Source organism: Amblyomma maculatum, chromosome 8 (assembly GCF_055883805.1).
Source record: "Amblyomma maculatum isolate TAMU_Amacu chromosome 8, ASM5588380v1, whole genome shotgun sequence".
NCBI classification, from domain to species: Eukaryota; Metazoa; Arthropoda; class Arachnida; order Ixodida; family Ixodidae; genus Amblyomma; species Amblyomma maculatum.
Window position 1 is genome coordinate 5737831 of NC_139351.1, and position 24429 is coordinate 5762259.

Here is a 24429-nt window from a genome sequence, read left to right on the forward strand (position 1 = left end):
ATGCTGTTGCGGTGCAGAATTCCGGGCTTGAATTTGTACCTCTGTAGATGTGGGTGGTCACCAACAAATTTTTGTACATCGAAGTGGAATCAATAGAAAATTTTTTCCTCTCGTGCCGGCGTTCACACTTCAGAGAAGGACATACTTGGAGATCCCCCTCTCTAGGTTAGGACTCCCCTTGTCCTTACTCGTTTTACTGTCGTTCGGCGCAACTGCCAAAAGAGTTGTGTTGGACTCTGTTTGTGGAATCATACAGGACTATATTATAGCAACTGGTAGGTCAACATGTTAACCCTTTTTGAAATTCTTACCGTTTTTTTTCAATCAAAATTATTACAATTGTTACTTTTTTATGTTCACAATTGTTATAACTGCATTCTTTCAATTCTTTACAATCTCACTTTGCGACAAGCTTGTGCTTGTAATTGAGTTGAGGCCAACAACAACAACAACAACAACGACAACGTGGAGAGCGCAATAACTTCCAACTGGTTTATTTCACAGAAGGCAACTCTGTAGCTGTGTTGCAGCTCTGCGCTTCCCTATTCTCACGCCCTTCAAAGGTAGAATTCTGATGACTATTGTGCCCTTCGCTGTTAGGTATTCGTCTCGTTTTCTGTTCCACCATCTTCGCAGGACCATTTTCATATCAAGGTTTTTTTCGTACTTATCATGGTTACATGCTGGTGATAAGGAAACTCTTCTAAAAGTACTCTCCGTCATTCGCAAACAGTATCTGCAAGTTGGGCCTTTTGGCAAGCATCATCCTCCTTTGTCTAGCCCCTTGCGTTCATTTGCATTCGTAAGTGAAGTATGCAAGGTTGTCAGGCAAGTCTAATTTTCAAAAATGGTGGCTTCAGAATAGAACACAATATTTGCAAGAACAAACTCTTTAAACCACACTAATTAAGTTTTAATTACAAGAGTTAAGTGGTTAGTCCAATTGCGGAGTTCGAAGCCGCGAGTAAAACGATGTCGTACTAGTTTTTGAAACGATAAAGGAAAGAAAATCTCATTTTCTAAAGCACTGTAGGGCGAGGAAATGCCTCGATTTTTTTTCCCTAGCAATCCGAAATTCACCGCAAGAGATGCGCAGGAAGCGCGGCAGAGAAGCGATGTCCGGTGATGATGTGGCAACGGCGCTCAGTTCGAGCTGCAGGCGGTGACGCAGTATGTTCTTTTGCCTTGCGGCTTGTTGCAAGGGAAAGGCCACTTACTGCCAGCAGGGTCATGCCTTGCGAAACATACCAAATTTTGCGCTCAACCTATTCCGATCTTGTAGATAAAAATTGTGGGTCTATATTGAACCGACTAAAGAAGTCCATAGAGAATGGGAAGGGGTCAAATTTACCCCTGCATTGTCAAAAGTGCAAGTTTGAGCCATTGTTTAGTAGGCTTAGGATTTTAGGGAATAGACGGGACAAGATTGCCCGCGAAAGTTTAGAGGCTTTTTCGATTCAGAAGAAAGATGGCACATGTCTCAGTGAAGCCTCACTGTCTTTACATAGGAAAAATGTTTTTTTTTTTCATTTATTTATTACAGGTTCCTGCAGCGCCCGAAGGCATTATTACAGGGGGGGGGGGGGGGGGGAGATGACAAATAATCTTGCTTGGAACGCCAGTGGTACAATAAAATACATAAAATGAAGAAAATAACACGACACAAGTGATAATGCAGAATGAGAAACATACATCTAAAGGGGGCAACTGCGCGACGTATAAAGCGATTAAACACTCAAAAACAAAGTAATGAAGGAAACACACGCAAGAGAACTGGGCGCCACGTCACACATTTAATAAAACAGCCCGAAATAAATTTTCAATGCAACACTCAGTGATGCCAGCTGGCAGTCGGTTCCACTCATTGATCGTCAGTGGAAAGAACGAGGTTTTATACACATCTGTCCGGCATTTGATTTCTCGGATTTTCCACTGGTGATCAAGTCGTCTAGATAAAAAGTGAGGTTGAAGCAGGTACAGATCTTTATCAATGCTGAGCTTTTCAAAATAAATGCGATACATGATCTGCAGTCTGAAATGTTTTCTGCGGTGAGCTAGTGATTCCCAACCAAGATGATGTTTAATAGACGTGACACTAGATGAAAAGTTGTAATTGTTAGACACAAATCTGGCAGCATTATTTTGGATGCGTTCGAGCATGTCAGATAAGTAAATAAACTGGGGATCCCATACAGGGCATGCATATTCAAGAATTGGCCTTATGTAAGTGAAATACAGGAGCTGCTTGACACTTGACAGCGCTTTGTTGAAATTGCGCTTTACAAAAATTAAACATTCTACAAGCTTTCGATGTAATATGCTCAACTTGTCTCGTCCACGTAAGGTTAGATGTGAAATATACGACGAGATACTTATATTCAGAAACTTTTTGCAGGGAACATTATTTATTGAGTAACAGTTCTGTAGAGGGGAACGCTTGCGAGTGAACGAGACAAGTTTGCATTTTGAAATGTTCAAAGACATCTGCCATTTTGAGCACCAGTACTGGATAAAATTTAAGCCTTGCTGAAGTTTCAATGCGTCAGAAGAACTTTCCACAACATGGTAAAGCACACAGTCGTCAGCATATAGCCGAACTTGGCAGGTGAGGTCAAGAACAATATCATTAATAAAAATGAGAAAAAGAAGGGGTCCAAGGACAGACCCCTGGGGCACACCTGAGGAGACGTTCACGGAATCGGAGTGACAACCATTAATTACAACACGCTGCATGCGGTCCTGGAGATATGAAAGAAGCCAGTCGATGATATTGGGATGCAGACCAAGACAACGTAACTTATGTAATAATAGCACATGAGGTACAGAATCAAATACTTTTTTAAAATCCAGAAATACACAATCAATTTGATATCCGCGGTCAAAAGAGGAAAACAGATCATTACTGAACTCAAGTAACTGGGTGGTACAGGAAAAACCCATTCTAAAGCCATGCTGAACTGGCGTAAAGAAGTCATGAGAGTCAAGGTGTTTCATGACTGCACTGTAAATTATATAGTCCAATGTTTTACAACACACGCTAGTCAGAGAAATGGGTCGGTAATTAACAACATACATTTTCGAACCGCTTTTATGCACTGGGACGACATTAGCATTTTTCCAATCATTTGGCAAACATGCCGAGTTAAGCGAAGTTTGGAACAAGGTGACTAAATAATGAGTAATTTCATTCGCACATGATTTTAAAACAAAGGTAGGTACACCATCAGGGCCGCTGGCGGAGGCGGCCCTGATGTTACTAAGCAGTTTTAAAACACCCTGGTAAGTAAAAACAATTTCAGGCATGGTTTCGGTAATAGATTCACTAGTGTTCGGAAGTTCTCCGATGTACGCTGGTGCAAAGGCAGACTGAAAATATGCATTACAGCGGCAAGCTTTATAACCATTAGTAGTAACAAGGTCGCCATCGACGTCTAAGTTTGGCATTCCGACTGGTTCGCGTCCGTTGTGTTTCAGAAACGTCCACATTTCGTTGGGGTTACTACGCAGTTTAGAACCCAGATTATTAAAGAAGTTATCCTTATGAGCTTTAATTTCAGTTTTTAGTGTACTGCCAAGGGCCCGAATTGACTGTAATACAGTAGGGCAACGATTCTTTTTATACGATTGAAGAAGGCGATGTTTTTTCCTGACAAGCCGCCCGATTTGTCGTGTGATCCATGGTTTGTCGCGGCGCCGCTTACTAGAAAGAAGTTTTGTTGGGATGTATTTATCAATTAGGCTGCCCAATTTATTTTTGAATACCTCCCAGAGTGAACTGCAGTCTAAACTGTGGCTTAGAGTAATAAAATTGGGAAGGAAGGAAGCAAGGTCGTTATTCATTGATGTATAATTGCCCCTGGTAAAAAAAAAAAGACTTTCCTAGGGAGACCTTTTGGAATTAAATAAGGAAAATGCCCAACATTAGCAACAACACAACTGTGATCACTTATTCCTGGTATGATAACAGTGCCGCGCACTACCGATGGTCGGTTACAGAAGAGTAAATCTAACACTGAAGATGAGTGCTGAGTTTCCCGAGTAGGCTCAGTGACGTACTGATATAGACCATTAGTAGTAATTAATTCACAAAAAGCCAAAGACAATGGAGATTGATTCGTACGAAGAGGTTTTCTAGTCAACCCATTTGAAATCAGGCTTATTGAAATCCCCGCCAAAGAGAAAGTCTTTTTTTAAGCCAAGCAAGAAATCAGACACTGACCTGAAAATGTCAGGGTTGGTAGCGGAAGGGGGACGGTAGACGGAACCAATAGTCAGGCCCCTTCCATTGCTTAGGCGTAGGTTACACCACACTGATTCGCAGCCAACTAGGGGCGCTGTTATTGCTGAAGAGCAAAAGCATTCCTCAACTAGCAGAAATACCTCTTCACCATGCAAGTGTCGGTCTCGACGATACACGTTATAACCAGTTGGGAAAACTTCCGGGCTCAGAACGGAATCATCCAGCCACGATTCAGTGCCAATTATAACATGAGGCTTAACGGAGGAAACATGGGCAGCAAATTCATCAGTTCTATTTTTTATACTCCTGCAATTCACGATGAGAATTGCAACTTCAAAATTTGATGATGCCGAAGGCGTAGAATGAAGATCAAGCCCATGCTGCTGAGCGGGCAGTCGCCTCCCTTTTTGCTATTCCCTAAGCTCAACAACTCGGTCATGTTCACAATCCTAGACAAAGCACTTTTTATTTACGAAAAGCTTATCGAATCGCAACTTCGAAGAAAAAGCCTGGCCACGAGCGTATTGTGAAAGCTTGAAACGTGCCTTTCTAACCGCAGGCGTGAAGTCTTCGCGCAAGGCAAACTTGGTATCCTTGAGCCTAAAACCACATGATAAGATATTGTCCTTGACCTTATAACTGCAAAATTTAACAACAATAGGTCGGGTTTTGCCTTCAACAAAGCGACCTATTCGGTGAGCCCTTTCGATACTTTCAGATGGAACATCTTGGAGAAGAAAAGAGGAAAAGAAAACGCGCACATTTTTTTTCAGATTCAGACCAACTCTCTGTTGCGGAATCTTTTAGACCTAGAATAAGCAGGTTATTTCTGCGGGACCTATTGGATACATCTTCAAAACAGGCCTTCAGATGTGCAATATCCCTGGATAAGGTGTCAACGCAGGGTAATGCATAAGGAATGCAAGTCGGTCTCTAGTGGAGAGATACTGCCCAGGAAGCCTTGCAAAGACGTACTTGTAGCGCTCTGCTGTTGTTTAAGCATGTGGAGTTCCTGAAGAAACTGCGTCTGACGTAGTTCTAGACGTTTGAATACTGCGTAAATCCCAGCAATAGCTTCGCTATCCGAACTAAACTGAGGAGCATCGTAATCGGAACCGGGGTTGCTCTCAACATCACCAGATAATAACAGTAAAATTTGACATAGGAGACCATGACCATACTTCCACATAGCAGCACACTTTTTCATACCACAAAGCAGGCCGTCGGGGCACGACACCGCAATAATACATCGATTGGAACTGCAATAGCATACAGCGGGAAACCGGTAACCAACCTGAGCAAGAAACAGTGGTGAGCGCATGGCGGCTCGTGCCCCAGCTGGCTGGCTTGAAACTGGCGAATAAATATCCGCCCCTCGAAGATAGTGCTGCTCGTGCATCCGTGTTGCCAGATCACCAGCGCAGTCGGAGCCAAACTCGGAGCCAGACAACATAGTTTTTGTGGCTTTGTAAGGGTTACTTAGAGGTGCTTTTGGATGGACTTTTCTTGCTGATGATGTTTAGGAAGGTTCACTTACATGATGAGGAGTGAACGTGAACGTTAAATGTGGTAGCCGCAGATGTGTGGTGGTTTTTTCCAGTGTTTGCCTAAGTGATGGAATATGGAACTGTCATGCTTTGATGATGTTAGTGTTGGTTTCTTTCGACGAAATCTGAAACCTGCCTCACCCGAAGTAAAAAATTACAAGGGTTCAACGATGCTAAACCAAATATTGAACGAAAGCATTAGCTGCGGGTGACCGAGTGTTCTTGTATTTTTCTTCTTCTTCAGCCCACATATAAAGCCCGGCTTTAACCAACCCATATGAACGGGTCTCGATGGCCTATAGGAGTAACGTGATGTAACGTGTGAGGAGTAACGTGCGGTTCAGGTAAGTGCATATGACACTCCCCGAGCAGCCACAATGGATTCATGTGCTTGACAGTTTGGTAAAAAAGTTTTAACCCGCCGTGTCACGCGAAAGTGTACTGGCATGTTTTATTGTTAATCGTCTTGTTTTGAATGTACAAGTCGGCAATAAAAAAAAAAGTGAATGCCAGGGTCCTAGGAGGCTGATTCTGGCATAACCATCCCATATGAAACGAGAGACCCAAGTTGGCAGCTCCTGCCAGCCCGTGTGTCACGTGGGGTGTGACGTCACAGCGTCACGTGGGTAAGACGTAACTGCGGCCGGGTCACGCGAAGGCTTGAAAGTGCGAGTAGAATTTCTTTCGCAATAAAAGGTTGGCAATACAACATTTGTACGCCCGAAGGTAGAGTACGCGTCATCTGTCTGGCATCCTTCTCAAACTTACCTCACCTCAGACATAAAAGCTATTAAAAACAGCGCCGCCCGTTTCACATCACAATACTCAAAAAATACCAGCGTCACTTTACTAAAACGATCTCTCGGCCTGCCGACACTCGCATGCCGCCGCGTAATCTCGCGCCTACACCTTTTCCAATCTTTCTTCCATCGTTCGCCAAGACACTCTTTGCTCAACCATCCTCTAGAACATCATCTCGCATAAACCACAGCCACCCATCGCACGCATTATCGCCCGCACCTCCGCTCTACAGCCACCATACCTCCGCCATGAGCACTTCTTTTTTCCCTGACGCCACAGTGCTTTGGAACGGCCTTCCTGATAACATAATCATATGCACTGACCGCCATCTATTCCGCGACAAACTGGCTAATCACTTTTTGTAACCCCAGCGACATATTTTTCATCACTGCGCATTGCCAAAGCCCAGTCATGTTAAAACCCTATTGGGGTGCTGAAGCTTAAATACTACCACGTATTTAACATAGCGAAGTACTACGATAGCAGTACTTCGCTATGTTCACAGATTTCTGTCCGCAGACCGCGTCAGCAAAATCATGTCCGCAGCAGTTGTGGGTAATTTAGAGGTGGAAGTAATTACTGAGTGGCGTCAATCGATAGAGAGTGACGTAATGTTGTGTTGAAAAAAGATAAAGGTCATTAATTAGAGGCAAACTACGCAAAATTGTGTCCGCAGCAGTTGTGAGTAATTGAGAAGTGGTAGAAGCTTGGCGTCAGATTTGAAAGCATCAAATACAAAAATAGTTCATTAAATTAGTCAATTAAGGTGACGTCAAGGATGTGACGTCACGAAACCTGAAGTCGAGCCAAAAAAGGGACTAGGAAGGAATTGGCGCGCAATGTTAAAGTACCAAAGACTAAAGTAGTTAATTAAGGCAGTCAATTAGGGTGACGTCACGCAACCGGAAGTAGAGCCGACAAAAGGCATAAGAAGAGATTGGCGTGCAATTTGAAAGTACTAAAGGCTAAAATGAGTAAACGAGAGATAAATTAAGCGACTAGAAGCAGCCAGAAGCAACCAACAGCAGCATCCGTGCTTTCGCATTATCCCAATGCAGATTCTGCAATCCTCTTTAATTTTTGAAAACCTGCTTTTGCATCATTTTTTATGTTTTGTTCTTAGGTTGTATATTGTTGTGTTCCTTGTGTAACCTGTGTATTCTCGTGCTATTCCGCCACTATCCACAAACCTATATGTACGCCCCCCCCCCCCCCCCCCCCTCCTTATGCAATGCTTCCGGGCCTTTAAGGGAAAAATAAATTAAATGAAATGAAAGCTTCATGCACTAAGCACCTTGTGCAACCGAAGAATAGGCAAAGGAAAATTCTGTGATGATTTGGATCCGGTGACATATTTGAAGGATAGTGAAGGGAAGATATCAGATAAAAAAGGACATGAAAACATAAAACCAGAACCATATCATCATCATCATCATCATCAGCCTGACTATACCCACTGCAGGGCGAAGGCCTCTCCCATATTTCTCCACTTAACCCGGTTCTGCGCTAGCTGCATCCACTTGACCCCCGCGAATTTCTTAACCTCATCCGCCCACATGTAAAAGCAAACTACGTATTTTTTAGCGTGACAGTTTTGCTTGTCCGTTGTCGTGTCTGGTGTTCGACTGCTTGGCGCTTACTTTTCTCCCGTGAGAAGAAAAGTGTGCTGTGCAGCGTTGTCGGGAATACATTTCGTACATATGCGTTCATAGTAAAAATATATACTGTAGCTGAGTTGATAGCCAGTTGCATTTAAATTTTACCCTGCGAGTTTTATCGGAAGCTTTTTTGTTTTAAGCGACAATTTATTTATTTATTTTATAATTTCAGCGCTGCACATCGAGCCATGATTGCCCCGTACCGCCAGTCCCGAGAGTCATACGCTGCCCGGGGAGCGCGCTGCAACAATAAAGAGCTACGAGTGCTCTGTGTCGTGAATGAATCAAGTGCGTTTGCCAGCTGGAGAATCAAAATCGGTCCACAGCACTACGAATACTAACGCGACGGCTTTTCGCAGTGCGTCAGTACGCATTATGTACCGAGAAATACAATAAAGATAGATCTACTGGAAGAAAATAAAAGTAATTCACTACTTCTCTGACGGTACATCATCCCCAATATAACAATAAAAAGAACTTGATCAACTTCTGCTATTACGAAGTCGATTTTCATTTGGCATTATCGGTGCAGCGCAATAACGACGAGGACAAGAGGAGACGCAGACACTCTCGTCCTCGTCGTAAATGCACTGCACCGATAATGCTTACCCAACACGCGTCTACCTTGTCTTCATTTGGCAGCTGATTGGAAAGTTTTCCTAAGCTCTCAATGCAAGAACGTTTGTAACGGCATTGGAGGCATCGTAAAGCGTCGTGCATCGGGTGCGAGCCTTCAAAGGCCTTACGAAGGACACAAAATGAAACCCCCTCAGGTGTTCACATGGGTTCCAGAAAGTGATGTTCAAGAAAACTAAGCTTAATCAGAAGTTTGCAATGGTTATGCCTGCGAAAGGCACACGTGCTTTCCATCATTTCAAAGCATCATCCCTCGCTGGAATTACTGCTTCCTCAGCTACAAAGGAGTTTCAGTAATAATCAAGTGCCACCGCCACAGGTCTCTTCCCATCAACAATGAAACCGGTATCGCTCGCTTTGAGAACCACGAAAGTAACAAGACAGTTGCTGTTCCACTTCCGCTTCTATCACGCAGCATTGAGATTGAGCTGTGCGTGCGCGGTGAAAGCCGTCCACAGAAGTGGCCGATGTTGTCTATGACACGATTATTCGTGTAAACCTAGCACATTTTAAGCGGCCGTGTTCTGCAGTGCAGTGCGGGGCAACCATGGCTTAAAGTGCAGCGCTGAACTTCATTTTGTTTCGCTTAAAACAAACAAAAATGCTGCGATAAATATGCTTTTGAGAAATTGAAATGAAGCTAGCTGTGAATTGAGCCAGATTTTAATTTTTACTCGGAACGTATCTGTAGGAAATGTATGCACAACAGTGCGGCACAACACACTTTTCCTAAATTAGACATTGTTTTTTTTTCTGAAATATTTACCTATAGTATAGCACATATAAAGAAGCGGCGAAACATATGATGCTGCTCGCCAAAAATAGCAAATGGCTATAAGAAGAAAGCAAATACTGTGTCCTTGGGGAAAATAATGAAATAAGAAACACAAAATCTACGCACAAATTTCTTTGTTGGGCTTTAAAAACGGCAGTGCGTATTATATTTAAAAAATTTTGCGGCGCGAAAGTAAAATGTTTTTCCCCTAAATTTTTTCGTGAGACCAACTTTCGCACTCCTCTGAGAAATTCGAAGCCCTGTGAAATGAACAGAACTTTTTTTCGCCAAAGTTATTAACGGTAATTACTTTATCCGGTTCAATAAAGACCCACAAATTTTATCGACAAGTTCGGAGCGGGTCGAGAGATATTAGTCATAGCTAACTAGTTATGGGTGTTGACAGAGATGATTGTGCCTATGTCGTCATGAATGGTGAGGTCGTCGGCCCTGACATCATGACCGGATGTGACGTCATTATGACGTCACATCCGGTGGGCATCCGTGCGGCGCCTTTCATATAGCACTTCCTCAAGCCGCACCACATAGCATGATTCATAGAAAAGCGAAAGTGCAGTATCTGTCAAAATTCCGCGGGCACGCCTTACCCGAGCCATAAGGGATAGGTGGAAGGTGGGAGTGAAAGAAGAAAGAGAAATAAAGGTGCCTTTGTAGAAGGCCACGGACCACCGCACCAAGCCTTTCGTCTCATCGCACTTTAGTGGTCCAAAGTGCCCCCTAGCAGCTTTTATTATTTATTACCTTCTGCCTGACGAATCCGTGTGACCTGCCATCTGCCCACTTTCTCACAGCACGAACATCTGAAAGACGTTGTCTTAAGAGAAGGTGACAAGGGTGCGCAGCCGCGACATGGTGGCGGCGAGACGTGTGCTGCACGATGTAAAGGCCAGTTGGCGGGACATCGCAAAATTAGAAACACGGAAGCGACAGGACGGAGGCAAGGAGACAACACAAGGCGGTTGTTAAAGAATTTCATGGAGTGGAAATTGCTCGGAGTCTCCCACTGCGACGTCCTCATAGCCCGAGTGTCACTAACGCAATTATCGCCTTTTTTCTTGATATGATACGCCTCTAGAATTTCACGGGCTACTTGGTCATTGCTCCTGCCTAGAATTCTGATGCTTCTAAACACTGGTCCACAACCGACGCATGCAATGCAATGAGCAGGCACATTTGAAACGAAAAGGCAGGCCAAGCGATTTCAAAGAACTTTGTACGCGTGAAACCCAGTGCCACAAGAATCAAGTTCGGAGCCGCGGCACTCCGCAGAAATCTTGAATTGAACAAGTTCGCAAAATCGATAATTGACTGCAGAAAGAGAGCGCTATTGGTTTTCTTCACCGCAAAGACTCACAAGGACTCAGTGCCGTTCAGAATTATTGTTAGCCAGAAGGGTTCTTGGCAGTTTTAATAAGCCAGTATTTGCAGAAGCACCTGAGTAAGTTACAAGTAGAGGACCCATTTGCTACAAAGAACTCCTGTGATCTTATACGTTTCTTGAATTCCAAAGCTTTTATTGGCTACGCCTTCTCTGTTGATGTGGAGGATTTGTTTTATTCAGTGCCTCATGAAGATTTGTTCGTTGCAGTTAGGGAATGCATTGAAGCGAATGACGAAGTAAGATTTCAGAACACAGCCGGTGTGTCAGCAGACATCTTCATTTCTTTGCTAGAATTTTTTTGCAAGCCACTTTTATTTCTTTTAACGATGACTTTTATAATCGACGACAAGGCATTTGCATCGGATTCTGCGTTGCACCGACCCTTTGCAATATATTTTTAGCAGCTATTGACCAATCCCTGAGTCAGGGTTTTACTAACCACGGGTTACTGAGCGCGTTTAGATACGTTGACGATTTTTTGTTTTATTTATTAAAAGACTGACTCACACTCATTCTGCGAATAGCATTTTAGCTCTTTTTAAACGTCATGGGAAGGGTTTAAAGTTTACGCACGAACTTCTGACGCAAGGTGCGCTGCAGTTTTTAGATCTTCAGTTCAGTTCAGTCGTTCAGTCGTGTCCGACTCTTCGTGACCCTATGGACCATGTCACGCCACGCTTTCCGGTCTTTCACCATCTTCCTAACATCACATAACTTCATCTGCAGTGCCTCGAGGATGCCATCTAACCATCGCGTTCGCTGCCTACCCCTTCTCCGGCGACCCTCAACCTTTCCCAACATCAAATCTTTCTCCAGCGACTCCTCTCTTCTCATCAGACGACCAAAGTAGCTGAGCTTTAACTTTAGAATTTGACCCTCCAATGAGCAGTCAGGGTTTATGGTCGACAATATCGACTGATTTGATCTTCTGGCAGTCCAAGGAACTCTCAAGAGTCTTCGCCAGCACCACAATTCAAGTGCTTGGTTTTTTTTATCACGTCTGCTGGCACCACGCTCCAAGAGTGCAGAAAGGGCTCCTTCCTTACGATTCTGCGCATGCGAAGGTATTTAAGAGAGCCATAGCCAGCTCGTGCCTAGAATCTTCTCTCACGAAGTCAGGCCCGCATGCAATGAAGACCAGCTTTGATAACCAGATAAACAGGCTGCTTTTAGCTGGCTTCCCCTGTGAGGTCATCTCAGCGCCAACAAAGAAAACAGCGCCAACAGTACGGAGTGATTACCCCGAAGAAAGACTACGGTCGTCCCGTATATGCACAAGGTCGCCCACATAAAAAACGTGGCAAACAGGCATGGCATCGTGATGCCAGTGGTTTTTTTTCAGCTCCATGCAAGCTCGAAGGGTTATGCCCTAGGATCAGAGCAGAGGGCGATCGACGAATAGCATGCGATGCTAAACATGCCGAAAGATTCGTCAGATGTGCCAAGGGCGTTGTGGACTAGATCTCACTCAAGTGCGCACGTGTTTATGTGGGCCAGACAGGACGCTGCGTCAATGAACGCGCAGGGGAGCATCAGCGTTCAATTAGAAATAGAGAAAGAGCAAATTTGCCTGCTCATTGCATAGCATGCGTCGGTTGTGAACCAGTGTTTGGAGCAGTAAAATTCTAGGCAGGAGCAATGACCAAGTAGCCCGTGAAATTCTAGAGGCGTATCATATCAAGAAAAAGGCGATAATTGTTTTAGTGACACTTCTGTTTCCATGTACAATTTGGAAAGGAATTTTTTGAGCGGCTTTGGGTGACTGTCACGCAGGTTGTGATTTGCCCTCTCATTCTCTCTGCGCCTCCCGTTTTGTAGGCATGCGTGTACACTGCCTATAAATGCCGGCTTAAACGAAACAATAAACGAGTTGATAGTTTGCGCTCTTTCTGCCTACCTGTATTTATTTTTCCTGTGTCTATCTTTCTGTGCACAACTTGTTTCTACAATATTACCTATTATGTATTTCAGCAGAGCCTGGCAAACTACCTGTATTTGAAAATAAAATCACAAGGAAGAAATGTCGTTACGAGATACAGACGACCATACTGTGGTTATGTGAGGGATGAAAAATACGTGAAACAACGCGCTAGAACAACGTACGGTGAAGAGTCGATAGGTTATCAGCTACCATTATTGCTATACACGTTTCCAGAATTGCATTCCATCGCAATCGATTCTAAAACAAGTACATGCACCCCGATACTGCTGAAATAAATTTCATTTCATTGTTATTGTTGGCTACTGTTTTAAAAAAGTGAAAGGCTGCAGATTAATATCAAATGTCGTGATAACGTTATTCATTTGACCGAGCCCTGAAGGAAAAAAATCTAAAAGAAGAAACAAAACTGGCAACCAATACGAGCTGGCTCATATCGCATGTTAACTTTGAACCAGGACTCGCCTTCATTCGCGGTTCTGTTGCAGGCTCATACCTTGATAACGTTTCTTACCTGGTGTTACCGGCGATGTCACCAAAGTAGTGTGAAACTGTTCGGTTGTTGGCTTTTTCTTGTCAATGCTCTGTTTTTACTTTTATTACTTATGTTTATATCTTTCTTTTGTTTTGAGTTGTAAGAGACTACACTTAAATGCGATTTTGCCTGTAATCTATAAGGTTTTCTTCACGCAAGCTGCGCGGCGAACAGCGCCAGTAGATAACACAAAAAAAGCTGCCAAGTACATGCACCCCGATGTTAAATTTCGTTTCATTATTATTGTTCATTGCTTCTATGCCATCCTCGGTTAGAGCTGAATATCTATTCTCTAACGAGACCACTATTTCGTTGATAGACTTCTTTCTTACTAATCCGTTCCGTTCCCTCTTCCGACTTAGATTAATTCGAGACATTACCATCCTGTGGTCACTGCATCGCACTTTCCCGATTACCTCTACATCTTGCACAATGGCGGGGGTTGAACACATTATGAAATCAATTTCATTTTTAGTCTCCCCGTTGGGGTTTTTCCATGTCCACTTCCGGTTCTTTCGTTTGCTGAAGAAGGTATTCCTGACTCTGAAGTTACTGCGCTCTGCAAACTCAACTAGTAACTCTCCCCCGGCCATCACTAAAACCAATGAAATAGTCCCGCACTGCTTGGTCTCCAACCTGCCTTTTTCCTACCTTGGCATTGAAGTCGCCCATTAGTAAAGTATACTGCGTCTTTCCTTTCCGCATTCCGATTCTACATATTCGTAGAAGCTTTTAGCTGCCTGGTCATCATGACTATATGTATAGGTTAGTAGGCCTGTAGAAACTTCAATTTATAGTGCTTGCTAAGCTTAATTATGATGTCTGCCACTCTCTCATTAATACCGTAAAATTCCTTTATACTACCAGCCATATCCTTACTAACAAGGAAACCTACAACTAGTTCTCGCCTCTCCTGCAAACATCGATAACACAGTACATGCCCATCATTCGGTTAAGTATATGCCTCATTCCGCCTCCTAACGTCACTAAGCCCTATGATAACCCATTTCATGCCCTTTAGTTCCTCTAACAGCACTGCAAAACCAGCCTCACTAGCTAGGGTTCTAGCGTTAAACGTTGCCACGGTCAGTTTCCCATGGCGGCCTGTCCAGCGGAGACAGAAGTTCTTAGCACCCCCTGCTGCGTCACAGGTCTGACCGCCGCCGTGGTCAGTAGCTCCGCAGCTGCTGGTGACTGAGGGCCTGGGTTTTATAGGACTAATCATGGGAGGTTGCGGCCAATTACTGCACCAGGGTGCGGATTTTTTAATCCGGTGGATAATTGCGCGGCACCGGGATTCGAGCCGCGGTCTTCTTACATGCCGTGCGGATGTTCTACCTCTACGCCACCGCTGCACCAACAAAGGTATACGTTCAACACCATAGTAATCTAAAGTCGTAGATTACAATTGCTCTCTATTCTTTTGTCGAGGCATTTTACAGTGGTTTTCAAAGAAAAAGTTATTCCAAACCGAAAGTAAGCACTCATAAAACCATGAAATCGAATTAGGAAATTTACAATATTTTTTCAGTTCTGGGGTGAAAAAAAAAAGTTTTTTCGTAATTGCATTTTTTTTTTCGACCGTCACAACGTTCGTCGGAACAAAAATGCAAAAAAAAAAAAGAGATGAACGAGAACGTCATTTCCGTTCTGAACGAAAGCAAGGTGTATGAAATGTTACGAATCTGCTTTGAAATGTTACGAATCTGCTTTAGGTCGTAGTACCAGATTGAATTTAAGATGCCTAATAGCGGTTTGTTTCGTTGGCCCCTCGTGCACTTCTTGAGCATTCCCGAGGAAAGGCAATTCATTGAGCTACTTCTGCAAAAGTTCCTGCACACACCTGTTTCTATTTCTAAAACTAAAACCCAGAAAGAGAGAGCCTGGCCACACACACACACACACACACACACACACACACACACACACACACACACACACACACACACACACACACACACACACACACACACACACACACACACACACACACACACACACACACACACACACACACACACACACACACACACACACACACACACACACACACACACACACACACACACACACACACACACACACACACACACACACACACACACACACACACACACACACACACACACACACACACACACACACACACACACACACACACACACACACACACACACACACACACACACACACACACACACACACACACACACACACACACACACACACACACACACACACACACACACACACACAAAAATAAAACACAATAATGATGCATGCTCTTCATTGTCAGTAATATTGATATATGAAGATAAGGCATTCCATTTATGAACAGGTTCGGAAAAATCAATCATTTGAGTTGATTGGTTCGAGCCCTGAATTATAAAATCATACCTATTTAATATGCACACTTTGGTTTCCGAGCAAAACTGCCCATAAAGGGAGTCGTCCATAATAATCAGTCGCGAAGCGCAGCATATTAGAAAAAATTACCACACTATGAATAACGCCAGGTTTTGTGCATATAGGGTTTTGCAGTCAGGTTAAAATAACAAGAGAATTCTGGGCGGGATTCTTTTGTGATTGTTTTTGCGGACTAAGTTCCCACAACAACGTAAAATTCTTTCAAATTACAAGCCTCTTACACCGGACACCGTTATTTCTGAGATTATGTGGTGCAACTAGACGTGTCTAGCGGTCTATGATATGTCTCGTTTATGTTCGCATACATGGCATCAGCTTCCAGTGGAATGAAAGGAACTGATTTTGGCTTTCTATATTATGTACAACATGCAGAAAGAAAGCTTCACTCACATCCATTCATGTACACAATATCAGAAACTGCAATTTCGCCTTTCACACCTTGCCCATTCTCCGGACGAGTTTCCATAATAATTAGCGAGGCGGAAACAGATTGAAAAATTTGGCCCCAATAAGTCGAATCGTCCATAACAACGGGCCGTATCGTATTGACGAGGCACGAGTGGCTGCAATATTACACATTATATTCACTCCGTTGCTAATAATACACGTGCTTCCAAAAAGATGACAGGACACAACGAAGAAACACATACACCCAAAGCAACTCTGCAGCTGCGTTGCTGCGCTTCCCTATTCTCACGGCTTCAAAGGTGGAAGTCTGACGACTTGTGCCCTTCGCCGTTAGGTAATCGTATCTGTCTCGTTTTCTGGTCTGCCATCTTCGCATAACCGTCTCCATGTCAAGGCGCCTTTTTTTTTAGTTATTATGGTTCGATGCTCGTGATAAGGAAACACTTCTACGAGTACCCTTCGTCATTCTCAAGCGATATCTGTAAGGGCCGTGGTCAGGGGCAGGTGAAAGCAGCCCAGATATGTGACCAATGTGCTCTACCACACGACTGTTTGTGTCAACCCAACACAGAATTTTAAACGGCCGTGTTCTGCAGTGCAGTGGCAGTGTGGGCAACCATTGCTTGAGGTGCAGCGCTGAACTTCATTTTTTTTTTGCTTAAAACGAACAAAAATGCAGGAATAAAAAATTGAAATGAAGCTAGCTGTGAACTGTGCCAGAATTTAATTTTTACTCGGAACGCACCAGTAGGATATTTATGCCCGACAACGCATCACAGCACACTTTTTTCTAAGTTAGACATTTTGTTTTTAAATATCTTGCTATAGTTTAACCCGTTTAATGAGATAGCACATATTATTATACATGTTATGCTCTTCGGCAATGTCGCAAAAGACTATAAAATGACAGCAAATACTGTATTCTTGGGGAAAATAATGAAATAAAACATAAAAACTGCGCTCAAATTTCTCGTCGTGCCTTTGAAAACGGCAATGCACAGTCATTATCTTAAATAATTTTGCAGGGTGAAAGTACAATATTTGATCTCTAAATTTTTCATGAGATCAACTTTTGCACTCCTCTGGGAAATTCGAAGCGCTGTCACATGACCAGAAAATGTTCGCGCCAAAGTTATTTACGGTAAATTCTTTAGCCGGTTCAATAAAGAACCACACATTTTATCGACAAATTCGGAGCCGGTCGAGAGAAAAATCTCCTACATTTGGCATGAAATCATCCAGCTTTGTGGCTTATATTTGACAGTGTCACAGTAGAACAAACAGTTCCAATTTGACGCCGGTGCCACTGCATCACGTCATTATCGGACGTCACTTCAGCACTTTGATTCTAGCGCGTCTCTTGTGTTCAGTTCTGGTTGCGTACGGAAAAGCGTCGTATTTCCTACCGCTGCACGACTTAAAAAATGTCTTTTTTTTTTCGTTTTTAACACTTATACGCCATCAAAACTCTCCATTGGGACTAACCACCCAACAGTGATAATGAAAAAGTTGGCGAGTAGGTGTTAGTCAGCTAGATAATTGAGGGGTATTGCGGCATGAGATTCATCCCCGGTCTTCGTTCTTCGCGCTGCACAAAATGCTAAACTACCACCAACTCGCTGAATATTCAGTTTTGATGTTTTGTCCGCCATTGCAGGGAGTATTGTTCCTGAAAATATTCTTTGAAGTCGCTTTTTCTTTAAACCACTTCGTCTTCCCTGAAACACCCTGTGTATGCAAAGTATGTAACACCAATTAGTCCAACAGCAGATGCTTCGAAGCGCGATGCGAAGATGCTTCGAAGTTTAGCGAAATGGATCGAGAGCGCACGGCGACTTCTATTTGCGGCTGGCTGCCGATTTTGCACTTGGCAGAATCCTTGGTGCGGAAATCCGTGTCTTGCCGCCCAACAAGAAAGCGTGAAAGATGTTTCTGTTCATTGACGGCCTTCGCTAGCCTGCACGGGGAGCGTTTCTTTTTCTTAGCCATACTTCGCGTGTATCTGACGCCGCAAGTGCCAACACTTCACTCAGTATCCTGTATAGACATTGCAAGATTGGTTTATTGCGGACCACTCGTTTATTGCACCATGCGTTGCTTTATTTTTTGAATTTGTTATAAGTAGCCGATGTTTTATTATTATGCTATGCGCACAGTAGAAACAGTGCACATTTTATTAGTTACAAAATTTACCGCATATATTCGAAGCGCAGCGTATTGTTCTCGACAAACAGTTAATACGAAAGTGATAAGTTTGCTAGATTCCAGGATTTATAAATCTAATTCATAATACGCGGCGAGAATTTACTTAAAATGGAAAAATGACACGCACTATGCGTCCCAACAAAACTCCCTTCGGACACACTAGCCGTAGGCGACGGAAGTATTCGAGAGTGCGACTGCACGCAGAAATCCCGCGGGTAGTGGAGTGCCGCCCTGCCACGTGACCAGGCGGCGCTGGTTATGAACGACGCTTGAAAGTCCGCGAGGCTTTTGGCAAATAATAGTTGTTTTGCGTTGGTTGTCGTTATCAATTATCCTAGTTTTCGGTCGGCTTGCATTTGGGTAGATGTTTTTAGACGCAGCTCTTTGGCGCCCGTTCCTGCGTTTCGCGGCGTCGCTGTTGTTCCTCGTAACCGGGTCGATAAATAAATGAAATTAATAAATCCTGCCTCCACCGGGAATCGAGCCGCCATTACTTGGATCCCCAGCCGAGCGCTTTAACCAAATGCGCAACACTCCGGATCGTGAAGCGCACACTATAATTCTCCTTGTCTACTGTGAAGGATGATAGTAGCGATGACAATGACGCTACAATTAGTGATGATGGCAGTGATAACATTAGCAATGATAGTGACGGTGAATTTAGTTCATAATGATAATGAAAGGAAACTTGATGCACCGGGTGCACCAGCAACGCTTAGGCTTTCGCATTTCTGCAGGGTAGATTCCACTCTCGGAAGAATGGTAACATAGGTAACATAGCAGATAACGTAGGATAGAGGTATACAGGTGACAAAATGGTTGATGTAGTTTAATTATGTAGTTAATTAGAGCCAATATCAATAATAATTGATTCACAGACAAGGGAAGACGCAACGTCTGTCACACCTGTTCTGTGGAAGCCTTAACTGCGCCGTAAAGAAAGATGGTGAAAGGGGTGCCGTAGTAGAGGGCTCCGGACTAATTTCGACCACCTAAGGATCTTTAACGTGCACTGACATCGCAGAGCACACGGACGCCTATCCTCCATCGAAATTTAATTAGAGCCAGTTAAGTGGTTTACAGGGAAGGAAAGACCCAGTATTTGTCACTCGCGGAAGAGGAAGTAGTTCGTATGGAACATGTTTAAAAAAATAAAAAGCCTGTAATTGTACTAAATATCTTGCTTGAGTTATTTGCCTCAGTCTATCGAAAAACTGAAACAGCTGATGAGCTGCGCTCAAATTTCGCATTAGGAAGTAACGCAATCGTGGGCAATTTTGTTTTTCTACTTTTAAACTTTCGGGCGTCGACTTGATGTCGGTTTTGATTTTGTTAAATACGCTATATTCTCTTTTTTGCGCGTGTACTGCTTTATTTTATGCTCATTCTTAGTTTGCTGGTGTATTATGTTCCAGCGTGTGTTCTACATAGTAAAACCCATCCCAGTCTAAGGAGGCCGTGAGCAAATGGCAGATAAGTGGATGGGGAAATATGTGCATGCATATCTGGCTATGTGTTCAGACTACATCAAAGAAGGTACAGGTGGAAAAAGAAATTATATCCTCGCTGGTAACGAGAACTAAAATCAGTAAGAAATTATCAATAAATATTAAACCGAACACACACCACTTCTGCTACATTCATCAAGCTCACTGAGAAGCCATGTCATCACGTAAGCACCAATACAACAATGTGTCTTGAGATTTTGTTTTGCTTGTTTCCTTTTGTACATTATAAAGTGCAGCCGCTTACTTCATCTCAACAGCACAACTCATGAACTGAAATGTTAAGTCAATAAACTGTGCGCTCATGCTATCTATCACGTCCTTTTCACATAACTTTATCTTGGATGAGACGCATTCCTCAACGCAGTAAAAAACATTCTAATTTAGGTGAAGTTCAAGAGAATCACAAGACGAATTACTTTTGAATTTTTCCGTGTCCCAATTTTGTCGCTTTACAGTAATATAATAGAAGTAGTTGCTTTTCCGCTGAGAGTCGTTTTCACCTGTCAAAGATTCTAAATCCCAACGAATTCAGTTTTCAAGATATTTTTTCTGCATATTCCTTTTCCCGTTCCCTTATGGTACAAATTTCTCAAACATGTAAATTTGCGGATTATTATTTATCGACTCTTCAGCACGCTTTGATTCAATTAACCGCAGCATATGCTTCATGAAACTACAAGCTGCTTGCCCGACACAACCTGCACTAACTTTGATTTGCGACTATTATTTAAATAAGATGTACTTACTGCATGCCTAGTTGATTTTTTCTGCCATCAGATTACAAACGTCGGTGTTCCCAACAGTTCCACACATTACTCTGCCACACGTGCAGATGAATTCCCTAAGCGCCTTAACACTTTTCGCGAACTTTAATTACATGTAGTGCTCAATAAACGCCTGTACTCGAACACAAAACATGGAACTTTGATGCCTGCACCGCTGCCTTGTGGCACTGAGAAGGTGTATACCGCGTCAACAACATGTAATCAAGCTTTGTTTGATTATAATATCGAAAAATAAATACTCTATTCAACTACCGTGTTAAGTTTGCCTGTATAGTTACAGAGGTACCAAGCAAACCGCAATCGTCAGCGTCTTATTTGCTTAGTGTCTAAAATTCACGTTTCTTTCATAACAAAATGCAATCTCAGTAACCGAATTATACAATTTTTGCTATTGCGGCTTTATTTACGGCTATATCGCATACTGCATTTCGTCACAGATGTTACATGGTACACTTATCGCCACTGCTACGCATCTAAATTAAGCCATTGTCACTTTTAGTATTATTATCATATAATAAAATATTTTGGTAATATTTTAGTATGTCAGCAAATTGTCATTATACTGAAATACAAACATCATATGTTCGTATTTATTAAATATTGCTTGGTGGCACTACAAAACTTTTACAGCAAGGTGTGACCATTAGCTTCCCCAGCTTACTTATTTAGTATGCGCCGTGCATGTCATCACAAATATTTATCACGAATTCGAAAAGAACTTAGGCAGACATATTATTAGTTTTAGCTGTACACGTACTATCCATTACCATTGCGCTAAAGAACATAGCTCATTACTTCTGCTTAAAAATATTACCGGCTCATTTCGCGGTTCCGCTTCATAATGTCATGATTTTGATGGTTTTCTTTCCGTTAGTGCGTAGCCATTAATATGTAATGTATTTTTTCTTCTTTTGGCCCCATGTGCTGTTGCATTTTTTCGTTTGCCACCTATGCATTCATTTGGCAAGAAGTGCCACCAAGGGTCTGCTTCGGGCCCACTTTATCAATTTTATTTACAGCAATCTTCGATGCAGTAAAATTTATTTGAACTTCAAGCCCGCTCTAAATGTACGGAACTGCATATGCTCATCCCGCCTCTATGAGACATGTGGTGCGCGACAGTTAATCGCGTACCGCAGACGATTGCGACGAAAATATAGTGAAACCAGAGGGTGAGTAATTAGAAGAAAATTTTCACCAAACTTTTTGCATGTAGCGTGAATTAATCACACATATATTGACATGGGCTCGGCGAATGCTCGCACTCATTGGAACGATTGCGAAGAGGGCATTCGCCGGCGCCAGACGTCGACAGCTGTGTTGCTCCATAGCACTACATAACACGAGCCACGTGCGCCACCGCACGACTGTCGTCTCAGGCGAGGGACTAAACTGCGCGGAAGAGATTTCGGGGCGATCGCTTGTGTGGGTCGATGTGCTCGGCGAGGCAGTGGCATGGAGCACTCAACTCACCTCGGTAGATGGTCTCCTCGGAGAGGTACTCGAGCTTGACCAGAGGACAGCTGATGTCCTGGCCGAGACAGCCCCCGGTGGCGCCGCCGCAACCCTGGCCGACTGCGTTCAGCATGACGAACCAGGCTCACACGCCGCGCGTCGTACGCTTCAGCGCCGGCGCCGGTTCATGGCGTGCCGTCAAAGCGACTGCAGCGCCACGAAGGGGGCCCGTACGCAGGCGCTGCTGCCATCTCCCCGGCGAAATAGTCACCACCGTACCTCTCCATGGTGGCGGGAAACGTGGATTATCAGTCAGTCTTTCTTGACGCATGGAGTCTCTTTTTTTTTCATTATTATAGATAATCGCGTTTATAGATTATAGATTCTGAATTTATTCACGACCCAAAATATTTGCGAAATTCCTTTTGCAGGCGATAAAACGGCCCATTTCAGCTGGATTATTGAACTTTGTGTCCAATTTTCCCAGTTGGAAACCACGCTTTTCCAAATGGAAAAAAGCAATTCTAGCTGGAACGAAATTATTTGCAGCTTGGTTTTGAACCGGAAATCACGTCCAGCTGGAACGGAAAATTCCTATCCCCAGTCAAGCTCTAGCTGGGAAATTTCAAGCTGGTGTAACTCATCCCCTTCACGCTGAAAAATGACAATCCAGCCGGGAAAATGCTTTTGCAGAAGTCCACCGACTGTCCATTTTCATCTCGGCCTGGAAGTGTTGGCATCTACGGGATTAAAAAAAAAAAAAAAAAGGACACTCATGTCTTTACAGTAATAAAAAAAAAATATTGATGTTACGAACAATGACTTTCTCAATGGGTTCACCGCAAGCTGACGAGAAAAATTGCGCGACTTAATGAGCTATATTGCAATGCAGTTCTATAGCGCTTCTTTTGAACTTGCATCTCCCGCCCTGTAGCTGGTCGGCCTTGCAAGACCGCAGCATATTGCAAACTAGATTCCAAGTAAAAAACAATGTTACAAAGAACAGACACGGACTGAGAAGGATGAACGCACACTGCGCTACGTGAGCCTGTCTTTCTCAGTTCTTTCCTGCGCTCCGTTTCTTTCGTGACTAAGAACCCCAAGCCATCGGTTCTTTTCAATATTTATTCAACGTACTTAGTAACAACCGTATGGTTTGGTTACTGCAACACAAAAAGAAACACAGAACTCCCACTAATACCTTGAAGGAGGGCAAAACTTTACGGGCTTGTTGGTAAGGATTAATAATGTATGCTAAAACGGAAGACGAGTACACTGAAGAAAGATGACACACGACAAGCGCTTGTTGCGTGTGACCTTTCTTCAGCGTAGTCGCCTTTCTCCGCTTTCGCATCCATTATGTACTGATAGTTTAACTAAAGAGATAAACGGCGCTTATAAAGAGCTACAAAATAATACAAACAGGGGAGTTCAATTACGGAGGGTCTCTACAAAACAGTTTCAAGAAATCGCCATTTACAAGTTCACGTTACCACGAACTACAGGACATAAACAGGGCAAGCACTGAGTGGTAGTAACTACACTTAGCATGCAGTCCGGAGCCAAGAGTCGTCAGCTGTTATTGCAGGAACTGGCGCAATCTACCCGGATGAGCTACCAAGAGAATGGCATGGGCAAATGGCTATTGAGAACTACGTGCACTCTTATCTCATAACCCGAGAGATATGATAGGGTCGCACCAAGGAGACTGACATTCTAAGCTCTGGCTTCCAGAAATGGGACAAGCATAATGGACATGTATAGTGCATCATTGCACTACTCTAACATACATGATTGATCAACGTTAGTACATGGGAAATGGATGATGTAGTCAGTTTTTGGTGGTATGCACTTTAGCACATGGAGTTGAGAACGCAGAACTCTTTTTCTGTCCTTCAAGGCCTATGCAGTGTATAGTGCAATAAAGTGACGTTGATGGTATTCGGGCCATGTAACTTTCTGGCCACATTTCTGTTTGCATACCTAAGCTCCTACGTATAAATCTGAGAGTAATCAACAACAAAGCGTTATCAAGAGCCGCAACTGCGAACAGCAATGCCTCTATCAGAGCGCTATCCTTGCCTTGAGTGGCAATTGCGAGCTACCAT

At 43.3% G+C, this 24429-nt stretch overlaps 1 protein-coding gene across 2 annotated transcripts in view; it reads right to left on the reverse strand.

The window, feature by feature from the left end:
• LOC146180474 (uncharacterized) overlaps positions 1 to 22491 on the reverse strand; it is a 118029-nt gene extending 95538 nt beyond the window's left edge. For both annotated transcript variants that reach the window (XM_084576067.1, XM_084576068.1), the window contains exon 1: positions 22340 to 22491. In XM_084576067.1, coding sequence (XP_084432193.1) covers positions 22340 to 22454 — 115 coding nt within the window. In that variant the 5' untranslated portion in view covers positions 22455 to 22491. The remainder of the gene's footprint in view (positions 1 to 22339) is intronic.
• Positions 22492 to 24429: the final 1938 nt, after the last annotated feature.